We start from the raw sequence: 11533 nt of genomic DNA, 5'->3' as shown, positions 1-11533 counted from the left end.
ATTTCCACTGGTCTAATGTCCATTGCTCGTGTTTCTTGGCCCAAGCAGGACTCTTCTTATTATTGGTGTCCTTCAGTGGTGGTTTCTTTGCAGAAATTCGACCATGAAGGCCTGACACTGAAGCATTTATTTGGGCTGCAATTTCTGAGGCTGGTAACTCTAATGAACTTATCCTCTGCAACACAGGTAACTCTGGGTCTTCCTTTCCTGTGGCGGTCCTCATGAGAGCCAGTTTTGATGATTTTTGTGACTGCACTTGAAGAAACTTTCAAAGTTCTTGACATTTTCCGTATTGACTGACCTTCATGTCTTAAAGTAATGGTGACTGTCGTTTCTCTTTGCTTATATGAGCTGTTCTTGACATCTTGGTATTTAACCAAATAGGACTATCTTCTGTATACCACCCCTACCTTGTCACAACACAACTGATTGGTTCAAACGCATTAAGAAGGAAAGAAATTCCACAAATTAACTTTTAACAAGGCACACCTGTCAATTGAAATGCATTCCAGGTGACTACCTCATGAAGCTGGTTGAGAGAATGCCAAGAGTGTGCAAAGTTGTCATCAAGGCAAAGGGTGGCTACTTTGAAGAATCTCATAAAATATTTATTTAACACTTTTTTTTGGTTACTACATGATTCTATATGTGTTCTTTCATAGTTTTGATGTCATCCATATTATTCTACAATGTAGAAAATAGTAAAAATGAAGAAAAACCCTTCTCCAAACTTTTTACAGGTACTGTATGTGAGCCCACATTTTCAACATTAGTGACAAGGAAGTCATTTTTCTGAAGTATTTGCACAATATTTAGTTTGTTGCATTTGTGTGTGACGGCGGACTGCACGTTTCATCATTGTCTCAACATATTGGTTTTAAGTCTGATGGACCTAGACATTGTGACTGACCTATAAAAGTATGGTGGAATATCACTAGTAAGTTTTTTTGTTTTATTCTCAAGTAGCTGCCTGTACTACAACACATCAAGTCTGTGAATATAAAACTAACAGCTTCTTCACCCAAAATGGTGTATGCATATTATAAGATGTGTGCATGAAGTGTATTATGTTATACGTCAGATGTAATATTCCTGTTGTCATTCTGAAATACAGTGAAGTAGCAACTTAGTGTGGAATGGATTAGGTTCGGGGTCTTTTAACCACTGTTATTAATGTCATATGATCTCCCTGGGCAATCAGCTATCGAAGATTGACAAATGCTGTAGTAACACAAATTGTGCAATGACATTTGACATCCTGGAGTGGTGGACTTCCTGTCTCACAGTATATAAGGCTCAGACGTACATGCTGTATTGTCACTGGGTGTGCACCGTGAGAATCTGTGAGTATCTGTGTCGTAAAAAAAAAAAGTTACTGGACTATTTTTTGCATGTTTCTAACTTGCATTTACACTTCCTGATAATTTGTTGATTTGATAGGAGCTACAAGACAAATGGCAATTAATCGAAATTAACCTCCAGGTAAGACCATACCGTAGATTCCACATGGTTGCTAAAGGGCTACTTGAATTTTGCTTGTGCTACACATGTTAAACACTGAAATGTGCAGTGATAACTTAGTTTTTCTTATTTTTTTCTATTATATGATATTCATAAAAAACGTAATAAATGCTCAATTGATTAGTTAATTGCATAAAAAGAGACGTTTAAGGTATCCTAACATTTACACATCGTAAGAATGTTAATGTCTATAGACATTGCAATTTGACAGGTCATTTTGTATTACATGTTCAGTTTTACAAAAAATACGCAGAACGTAGAACTATATTGAGCATACTTCCTGTTTATTTTGAAGGGAATTGCTTTTAGATTTTGAGTAAAGATGCTTATTGCAGCTCAAAACTAGACCTATTTTAAAGAATCATGACCGGGATCTTAATGTTATAGAGTAAAACACCAGCTATTTCACTTTTTTTCTTAGTGTAGGCCCAGCAGGAAAATATTAAGGACCTTGAACTTGGAATCTGAAGAACCCTGCCATTCCCTAGTTCCTGCAACAACAAGCACCATCAAGGATGGACGCAAGCCTCTGCAATAATTCGGATGACATCGCATCAAATAGCAGCCTCGTTGAAACCATTGAAACCATTGTACAGTGGACAACATTCTCCATTGGTTTTCCTCTGATCTGTCTGTCCATTTATGCCATGTACTTCCTGATCAGAGCTGATCACATCGCTCCAGTCTATGTTATCAACCTTCTTATTGCAGATCTCATTCAGATTTGCATGAGGCCAATCATACTGTCTGGTTCCTGGAAATTGATAGCAAAAATGATTGAATTCTTTGGTATCAGTGCAAGCATTGGTTTCATGGTATGTGTTGCTCTCGAGAGATATCTTGTGATTGCATTTCCTCTCTGGTACCGTTTTCGCCGTAACATCAAATTCTCGCTCATAGTGTCCTCCATTATCTGGGTGGTTCCTTTCATCCAAATCTCCATGTTTTCCCTCACACCGACTTTTGAGATTTCACTTATTTTGTTTGCAGTTAGCCTCCTCATACCCTTTCCACTGCTTGTATTCTTCCTTGTGGGCACGTTGAAAGCTCTGTCCGTCTCCATCTCTGTGCCAGCTGTCGAACAGAGACGGATTATTGGTACCCTGGCCCTTGTGCTGGGCAATTACACAGTCCTGTTCCTACCCCTCATCATACAATATGTGATATCAGGGGTAACATGCCAAGAGGATGTGATGATTGGGACAATCTTTGAGAGTTTCAGCCCCCTTGTGGATCCTCTACTCTATGTGTTCATGAGAAAGGGAGCTAAGGACACTCTGGCCTTCCCCTGCTTCGACAAGCTCATGGGTGACGAGGAGCAGAGTCAGGTCACAAACACTATGACCATGACTGATAGTGGAGTAGAAGGCTCCAGGTAGGACAGGTCCAGGATAATGGACTGTAGCTGTATGATTCACTATGTATAACTCCTATAAACTCCTTGTTAAAATGATCAGATCGAAACGTTGTCAAAAAAGCGGTGAATTGGGAGCTTTAACCTTGTTCTTTTCTTTGTTAAAATCATACCTTACGGGCCTCCCGAGTGGCGCAGTGGTCTACAGCACTGCATCGCATTGCTTTAGGCGTCACTACAGACCCGGGTTTGATTCCAGGCTGTGTCATAACCGGCCGTGACTGGAAGTCCCATGGGGCGGCACACAATTGTCCCAGCATTGTCCAGGTTAAGGGAGGGTTTGGCCAGGGGGATTTACTTGGCTCATCACGCTCTAGCGACTCCTTGTGGTGGCCCGGGCACGTGCACGCCGACTTCGGTCGCCAGTGAATGGTGTTTCCTCCGACACATTGGTGCAGCTGGCTTCCGGGTGTGTTAAGGAGTGCGGTTTGGCCGGTCATGTTTCGGAGGATGCATGACTCGACCTTTGCCTCTCCCGAGCCCGTTGGGGAGTTGCAGCAATGAGACAAGATCGCAATTGGATATCACGAAATTGGGGAGGAAAAAGGGGGTTCCATTTTTTTTAAATAAACCTACTTTACTTTTATTGTTGTAGTTAAAATGTGAAGAGTACGTGCCTTGCTTGTTAATATACAATGCATAACATACTGTATTGTACACAGCCCTATTCTGCATTGCACTATCTTTGTTGGGCTTGTATTGCAGCTTTTTAGAAAAATATGGACTTCTTTCCTTCAATAAATTGATAATGTGGATATTTGAGATCGCTCTTTCTCCTCTTTTGTTCCCATTCTCTCCCGGAGGCCCTCTAAAAAGAGGACACTGAAAGTGGTCAGAGTTGGAGCCAGTTTATTCAGATATGAGTACAAGTACATATGAGTACAAGTACATTCACATACAACCTACAAGCCCATGTCTGTAGTACCTATGAAATTTGAGTTCAGTTTGAGTTCCCCATACATTGGACCTACATGTCATTAAATGGGCGGGTGTAATATACCATGTCATTACATAGGCAGGCATGTTGGCTGACATGTCACCACATGTTACCATCCATTAGTGCTCTTTGGGTAATGCAGAAGTCTGGCTGCAGGCTCTCGATGGTACAGTCAGAAGTGTCCATGTTACAGAGGCTGCAGTCACAGCTCAGAGCCACAGGGTAGGTGACATGATGGTCCACCCAAGGGGGACAGTCAGGTAGGCGGATCGTTTCATAGCGGACGTCCCGGTAGGTGCACACATGCTGGTACACGGTGGAAAATGGGCTCTTGAAAACCGGCTCCTGGTAAATAAATACACAGGAGAAAAGGTAAATGTAGGTCAATGTTTTATTTTCTTTTTACGCATTAGGGTTGTTTCTAGTATTTGATACGCAATTATGAAGAACACAGTGACAATTTAAGGAAGTTATGGCCTAGCTAAATAAGATAATACTAACCACTGCATAGTACATTCAGATGATACTGAACCACTATATACATTGTACCTTGGTGACGCAGTGGCCACTGCAGATAGGGGTTTGAATGACTAAGCACGTTGGGCAGCCTTCCTTCTCCAGAGACACAGTCTGGTTGATGGGCTGACAGGGCTGCATGAGAGACCCCTCAACGGGTTCCAGGAGAATACACAGGAACAGGGAGATCAAGGTGCCTACATGAAGACCTAACATCCTGAAAGAAAGCCTAAGTGAAAACAAATGATTTTCTCTGAATTTAGAAATGGTAGAAGCAGTTTAAATTGCTTATTATTCGCAAATTGTTGTAATAACTATATATAACAGTAAGAGAAGTCTGATCAATATAGGTTTACCTGAAGGACTCAAAGGGTTCAGCAGGCAGCAGAAAGTTGTGTCCTGATGGGCAGTGTGTTTGGGCATTTATACAGTGGAGGAGGTTAGTATCCAGGGTTGGATGCTCAGCTCATGATTTCTCTCCCTTCACAACAACCTTGAATACAATCCCATGTTGGTAACAGAATGGATTACTTTGACACAATGACTTCCTCCTGCCCTCTACTTTGCACAGTTTAGACTTCTGCACGTGGATGATGACATTGCATCAAAATATTAATTCATTAGACACCCTAATCCCTCAAGAGTTGATGATTTTATAGGGTCAGATTGACATAATTGTCATAGATTTAGATCCCTGCTGTACACAGGAAGGACATGTTTTGATGTTAATGATGCACATGTTATCAAGGTCCAAGCAAGTACATTTTGTTGAGATAGAATTTCATTGACAGGATTAACCCTATTAATCACACACTTGTTCATTGGGACAACTGGGATAGCCATTTTAGTTATTATGTGAATAGCCCACTGTTGGAAACTGCTCAAGGTTTTGGTAAAACATGCTATATCCGTTTGAAAGAATTATGACATATAAAAAACTGTCAATATAGAAAATACATTTTTGAAAGCATAGCTTATTTTTCTATAAATAATTCTGTGTCAGCAATCCTTTGAGAAAATCTTCCCGGAACTCAAAAAGCTTTTGACCACTGTTTCCTTTTTTGATCTCGTGGGTTAATTTCTAACGAACCTACTAGTGCGCATGCTCAGCGTCCAGTGTGATTTCGAAAGTAAATACTGGCGATGCTGAAGGTAAATTCGTAAAAACAGGGTCAATCTAATGCCATAATGGACGGTGAAGAGGAGAGTGACAAAAAGAAGGTAAGTGTCCTAGACAATATCATTTAGAAAACATTATATGTGACAATGCTAACTTAGCTAGCAGCAACTCAGTTGTTGAAGGTCAAGAATATTATTGGTGGTGATGTCGCTACAGTAGTTGTCTAGTTTGCTTAAGTAGGTAGCTAGCTAACGGTAGTGTGCTATAGCTGATTATGTGTTTCTTCAATAAATTTTAAACTAGCTAGCTACCCCTCTTTCGTGTCTTCTAGCTAACAGTATGAATGTAATATCATGTGATGCTTGATACAAGATATAAATCGTGATTAATTGTATCTCAGTAATTCTCTGCTTATTCTCTGTGTAATTTCATCTCCCATAATGTGTTTCATATACCGTATGCCATTTAGGGTTTCAAGGTGCTGGGTATTCTGGACGTTCAAAACACACCTTGTGCCAGAGAGGCTCTTCTACATGGATCTGGGGGATCCCTGGCTGCTGGCCTTTTGCACTTTTTGGCCACAAGTACATTTGTTTTTCCTGCAGATTCACTGGCATACATCAATGATTTGTTTGTTTGAGTGTAATCTCAGAACCTATAACCTAATCTCGTGCCAGATACATGTAACTCTGTCTTGAGCGTTTTGTTTGGGTGAAATCTAATCTACTGTCCATTAATATGAGCATAGTAAGAATATTATATTACTTCTGTCATAGGTTTCTCCATAGATGATATATTGTATTGACAAGATAGCTGAGTGACTGCTCTAACAATGGAAGTTGCCTCGTGCATCCACATACAGTACCAGTCAAAAGTTTGGACACACCTACTCATTCTATTTTTTGTTATTTAAAAAATTTTTTTTTTACATTTTAGAATAATAGTAAAGACATCAACTATGAAAGAACAAATATGGAATCATGTAGTAACCAAAAAAGTGTTAAAAAATTATTTTATGTTTGCGTTTCTTCAAAGTAGCCACCCTTTGCCTTGATGACAGCTTTGCACACTCTTGGCATTCTATCAACCAGCTTCATAAGGTAGTCACCTGGAATGCATTTCAATTAACAGCTGTGTCCGAAGTTAATTGGTGGAATTTCTTTCCTTTTTAATGTGTTTGAGCCAATCAGTTGTGTTGTGACAAAGTAGGGTTGGTATACAGAAGATAGCCCTATTTGGTAAAAGACCAAGTCCATATTATGGAAAGAACAACTCAAATCAGCAAAGAGAAACGACAGTCCATCATTACTTTAAGACATGAACGTCAGTCAAAAACCATCAAGCGCAATGATGAAACTGGCTCCCATGAGGACCGCCACAGGAATGGAAGACCCAGAGTTACTTCTGCTGCAGAGGATAAGTTCATTAGAGTTAACTGCACCTCAGATTGCAGCCCAAATAAATGCTTTCGAGTTCAAGTAACAGACAGATCTCAACATCAACTGTTCAGAGGAGACTGTGTGACTCAGGCCTTCATGGTCAAATTGCTGCAAAGAAACCACTACTAAAGGACACCAATAAGAAGAAGACTTCCTTGCGCCAAAGAAACACGAGCAATGGACATTAGACCGGTGGAAATCTGTCCTTTGGTCTGAGGAGTCCAAATGTGAGATTTTTGGTTCCAACCCCCCGTGTCTTTGTGAGATGCAGAGTAGGTGAACGGATGATCTCTGCATGTGTAGTTCCCACGATGAAGCATGTAGGTGTGATGGTGTAGGGGTGCTTTGCTGGTGACAGTGTCTGAAATGTATTTAGAATTCAAGGCACACTTAACCAGCATGGCTACCACAGCATTCTGCAGCGATACGCCATACTATCTGGTTTGCGCTTAGTCCCACTATCATTTGTATTTCAACAGGGCATTGACCCAACACACCTCCAGGCTGTGTAAGGGCTATTTGACCAAGAAGGAGAGTGATGGAGTGCTGCATCAGATGACCTGGCCTCCACAATCACGCGACCTCAACCTAATTGAGATGGGATGAGTTGGACCGCAGATGAAGGAAAAGCAGCCAACCAAGTGCTCAGCATATGTGGGAACTCCTTCAAGACTGTTGGAAAAGCATTCCAGGTGAAGCCGGTTGAGTAAAATGCCAGGAGTGTGCTAAGCTGTCATCAAGCTATTTGAAGAATCTAAAATATATTTTGATTTGTAGAACACTTTTTTTGGTTACTACGTGATTCTATATGTTCTTTCATAGTTTTGATGTCTTCACTATTTTTCTACAATGTAGAAAATAGTAAAAATAAAGAAAAAACCTTGAATGAGTAGGTGTGTCCAAACTTTTGACTGGTATTATGAAACTTATTTTCAATCAAATAAGCCTCATGTAATTCAACACTCTCTCATAGACCTCCAAACAAAAAAGGGCTTATCTCACAAGGACAGGTTTTGGGCAGAGTAAATCCTCTCCTTCACCTCTTCCTCTATGGCTTCTTACAGTATTTCTCAGTTTCTTACACATGCCTTTTAATTTGTCATTCACAGGTCGAGTGAAGCGGTCCTTTGACATAGGTTTTGCAGGATTCATGCTTACCACACTGGGATCATGGTAGGTTTTGAAGTCAGTGTTGATGATTTATAAGCTTAGCCAGTTGTTGGCTAGTTGATGTCCATTAAAAGTGAGAATCCTTATTTGCTTTTTCCATTCTTACAAATTAATGATATAGACCCACTGATTCTTGAAATATACGATTGTTTACAAACATTGGACTAAAACAGTGTAAACACACTGTATAGCCTCAAAACATGGTTAAAACTATACTTTTGCGGTCCTTGCATCCATAGCTCTGTCTGTGAATTTGAGAGTGATTACTTTTCTCCAGGCCCATACTTCTGATTTTTACCAAAACACAGGCGGGGTGACAACTTTATTATTGTCTCATGTTAGAATATTTATTCAGCATATTCATGAGATGTTCTCATCTATTTGTGTAGTACAACAACCCCTATGCAGCCTATGCAGCCTATACCCCAAGGCAGCCTATACCCCAAGGCAGCCTATACCCCATGGCAGCCTATACCCCTATGCAGCCAATACGGGCTATACACCTATGCAGCCAATACAGCCTACACCCCTTTGAAGCATATGCCCCTATACAGCCTATACCCAGGGGCGAAAATCTTATATCAACTTTGGAGGGGACAATTACATGAAATTTTCTCAAGAGCAATTCCTGAGGGGGACACCAAAAGTAGTGCTGTAACACATAGCCTACATTGTAATATGTTAAATGTATATTGAGGAACCAAAGAAATAAGGTGTTTGCTGTACTCCTAACTACCGTTACCCAAAACTACACAACTAATCACAACAGCAATACCATTGCCTTTAACAAATCTTAGTTCAGTCACCAGTTTAAGTTGAGAGTGGGGGTATCCATGGCATTTTCCAATGATGTTCCTATTTTACAAGTCAAATAAATGGAGAACCTTTCATGTTGCCAAACAAAGACTCAACAAACTTACCTGAGACTCCCTGTCTCTGCCAGTATGTCCCTGCATATCTGTCCCCAACTCCGCTGTCTGTGTGCCATCTGTTGCCTGCTCTGCCTAATGACATCATTGTGAAACATTTCCATTAGAATTTCATTTCTTTCTTATGAACATTTTATCAACTAGTCTTTGAGATATTAGGCTACTAGGGTTCTTACTTTGCGTTTTGGTGTACTGAAAAATACTCTGATGTCGTTCTTTTAATTTTCTGCCATTTTTCTACCTGGCTGGCTGGCTACACACACACACAGTGTGTAGGTTATTTACAGTAGGAGATGGGCTTCTATCATCTTATCTTTTATCATTCTATTTGGGCTTCGATCTAAAAGGTAGCTAGCAAATGTGATACGGATTAAAATGACAAGAGTTGACAGCTGTATGAGTTCACCATTTACACAACATATGCTGCAACCTTTTGTAATTTTAATAGTTTGTTTCATATTGGCTGGCTTCCAACAATAGCTGAATTTGCAAAGCTAGCGAGCACCAATTCCGTTTCAGTGGTGTTTGCTATAATCTTTGCTACCCGGGTTAAATAAAGGTGAAATAAAATAAATAAATAAAAGTTCCCTTGCGACAATTTCGCTTTTGCAATGAGACCATTAAATATATTTAAGACAATGGTAGAAGAGAGTGTAGTTCTGTTCAGTTTGGACTTCAGTTTATCGCTAACCTTATCACAGGGACTTTGAAGCTCTAACTTACATCATCTGCATGCTGATCTTGGAATAAATACACGATAGCAAAGATTCCATATTTGACGAGGCCACATAAATGGAATAGGTACTAGCTAGCTTAATAGTTAATATTTGCCCGCTAGCTCTGCATATTTAGCTAGTGTGTGTGCGCGATTGACTGGATTAACCTCACGTCAGTTACGTTCATTGAGTGCCTTTCAGACAGTGGATACCACCCCTCTGTTACCTTGCCAACTAAGGAACTGGCAGTGGATCAAACCATTGTGAGGCAAAGGGTGGGGGGGGTCGCAATCTTTTGAAACTTAACGTGCTATTAAGTGTCTATAATCAGCTCAATTGCTTTCATTACGTATTATTGATATTATTTAAATTACATAGTTATGTTTCAGTGATATATTGGGGGGGACAAATCATATTTTTCCCAGGATGGGGGGGTCGTGTCCCCCCCGTCCCCCCCGGGATTTCCGCCCCTGCCTATACCCCTATGCAGGTCCCTATGTATTAACTGATGGTCTATTTCTGCTGGCGCTCTCAGGATCTACTGTAGAATTACCAATGCCCAGCTCCGTATGCAGCAAAGGTTGATCCAGGATGGCATCAAGAACAAGGTCATGTATGAAGGCACGAGTTTGGACACCGTCAGTAAACCAAAAGAGCAGGAGCCTTGCCCTTCATGTCCTTGAAATGATTACGTGATCCTGTCGTCAAATCATTGATTCTTTCACACACCCTTGACTGCAGTTCACAATGTCCACAGCCTTTAAATGTTCTTCTATTTTTCTGTCTTATTGGATCATGTTGTCAGGCATGGTTTGTCTGACAGATGTTATTTTTATGTAAAATATTCTGTAACAAGTGTTGTTTTTGTGCTCAATGGTGGATCTATTCATAATTATTTAAGAGATGATTGGTTGTGCGCTGAATAAATATTGATTGACTTTCTGTACAGTGTTATGCCTTTTGGTAGGCCGTCATTGTAAATTAGAATGTCTTCTTAACTGACTTACTGTTATGAGAATTATGTTCTCAATGTTAACTTCAATTAAAATACTCAGTCTGCCATCCAGAATGTGTAAGACTCTGGTTTAATAACACAGACAGAGGCCCAGCTTACAAGAATCGGAATTGTTTATTCAGGAGAGCGCTCTCCAGTTCATTGTACAGAGACATCATTATATACCAGGCTCCTTATTTACGCACACACATTACACACTACACTAAGGAGAGTTAATTGTTCGACCCCAGAACTCTCAAAACCGTAAATTCTTACCCAGCTGACAGTTTCATATCTCTGAGATCAGGGAAACCTCGAGGGGTACTCCCTCTCAGATCATAAACTCTCAGAGTGGTAGCTAGGTCAGGTCAACCACAGTATAACAGTTCTTGATGTTTACTTAAACCCACAGACCCCCATTCCTCTCCTATCCTAGGCAATCTTATGAGACTTATGCTTAACCCTTTAGTTACTCATTCTACAGGCTATATAGACCATATCCCTAAAGTTAGGGTAGAATTATTTAATCATTACTCTCAAGCAGGAATTTTTTAACACTTACCTTGTTAAATAAAAATCAATGTGTGGACTAAATAATGAGTACTGCAATAGTCTACTACCGTGCCACTAGATGGCAATCTGCATCATATCATCGCACGGCACTGTAGTAAATCTTCCACACCTCACTGTCTCTCATCCAGCCCTCCTCTCTCTCATTCACTCCAGTACAAATGTGTATGTGTGCGTTCTGGGTCTTTAGGTCTGACACAAAGCCAC

The 11533-nt window shown here is 40.3% G+C and overlaps 3 protein-coding genes across 5 annotated transcripts; 2 read left to right on the top strand and 1 right to left on the bottom strand.

The window, feature by feature from the left end:
- The first annotated feature begins 908 nt into the window (after positions 1-908).
- LOC106589684 (G-protein coupled receptor 4) lies at positions 909-3697 on the top strand. Of its 2 annotated transcripts, none has more exons than XM_014179945.2 (3): positions 909-1343; positions 1441-1482; positions 1948-3697. In XM_014179945.2, exon 3 carries the CDS (start codon positions 2037-2039, stop codon positions 2898-2900), a length of 864 nt encoding a protein of 287 aa, XP_014035420.1. In that variant the 5' UTR covers positions 909-1343; positions 1441-1482; positions 1948-2036; the 3' UTR covers positions 2901-3697. The 2 variants fall into 2 exon arrangements, with proteins under 2 accessions (XP_014035420.1, XP_014035419.1); XM_014179944.2 differs by having other exon boundaries at positions 919-1343; positions 1943-3697.
- A 71-nt stretch (positions 3698-3768) lies between these two features.
- On the bottom strand, positions 3769-4864 carry LOC123731427 (gonadotropin subunit beta-2). The gene is made up of 3 exons (XM_045710044.1): positions 4745-4864; positions 4422-4617; positions 3769-4217 (listed from the first exon to the last, which is right to left on the bottom strand). The coding sequence occupies exons 2-3, from the start codon at positions 4602-4604 to the stop codon at positions 3972-3974; spliced, it is 429 nt and encodes a 142-aa protein (XP_045566000.1). The 5' UTR covers positions 4605-4617; positions 4745-4864; the 3' UTR covers positions 3769-3971.
- Positions 4865-5462: 598 nt separating this feature from the next.
- fa36a (FAM36A) lies at positions 5463-10827 on the top strand. Of its 2 annotated transcripts, NM_001140690.1 has the most exon segments (5): positions 5509-5609; positions 5978-6092; positions 8057-8120; positions 10298-10426; positions 10429-10827. In NM_001140690.1, coding segments are annotated over 5 exon segments (363 nt in total). In that variant the 5' UTR covers positions 5509-5576; the 3' UTR covers positions 10451-10827.
- Positions 10828-11533: the final 706 nt, after the last annotated feature.

Source organism: Salmo salar, chromosome ssa28 (genome assembly GCF_905237065.1).
Source record: "Salmo salar chromosome ssa28, Ssal_v3.1, whole genome shotgun sequence".
In the NCBI taxonomy this organism is placed as follows: domain Eukaryota; kingdom Metazoa; phylum Chordata; class Actinopteri; order Salmoniformes; family Salmonidae; genus Salmo; species Salmo salar.
Note: the sequence above shows the minus strand (reverse complement) of the source record. Positions and strands in the feature narration are given on the sequence as shown.

Coding starts and splice junctions, on each gene's coding strand:
- LOC106589684 (XM_014179945.2), top strand. CDS start 2,037: ATGGACGCAAGCCTCTGCAATAATTCGGATGACATCGCATCAAATAGC.
- LOC123731427 (XM_045710044.1), bottom strand. CDS start 4,604: ATGTTAGGTCTTCATGTAGGCACCTTGATCTCCCTGTTCCTGTGTATT. Junction 4,218..4,421: donor GTGGCCACTGCGTCACCAAG/GTACAATGTATA, acceptor TTTATTTACCAG/GAGCCGGTTTTCAAGAGCCC.
- fa36a (XM_045709917.1), top strand. CDS start 5,577: ATGGACGGTGAAGAGGAGAGTGACAAAAAGAAG. Junction 5,610..5,977: donor AGGAGAGTGACAAAAAGAAG/GTAAGTGTCCTA, acceptor TATGCCATTTAG/GGTTTCAAGGTGCTGGGTAT. Junction 8,121..10,297: donor CTTACCACACTGGGATCATG/GTAGGTTTTGAA, acceptor TGGCGCTCTCAG/GATCTACTGTAGAATTACCA.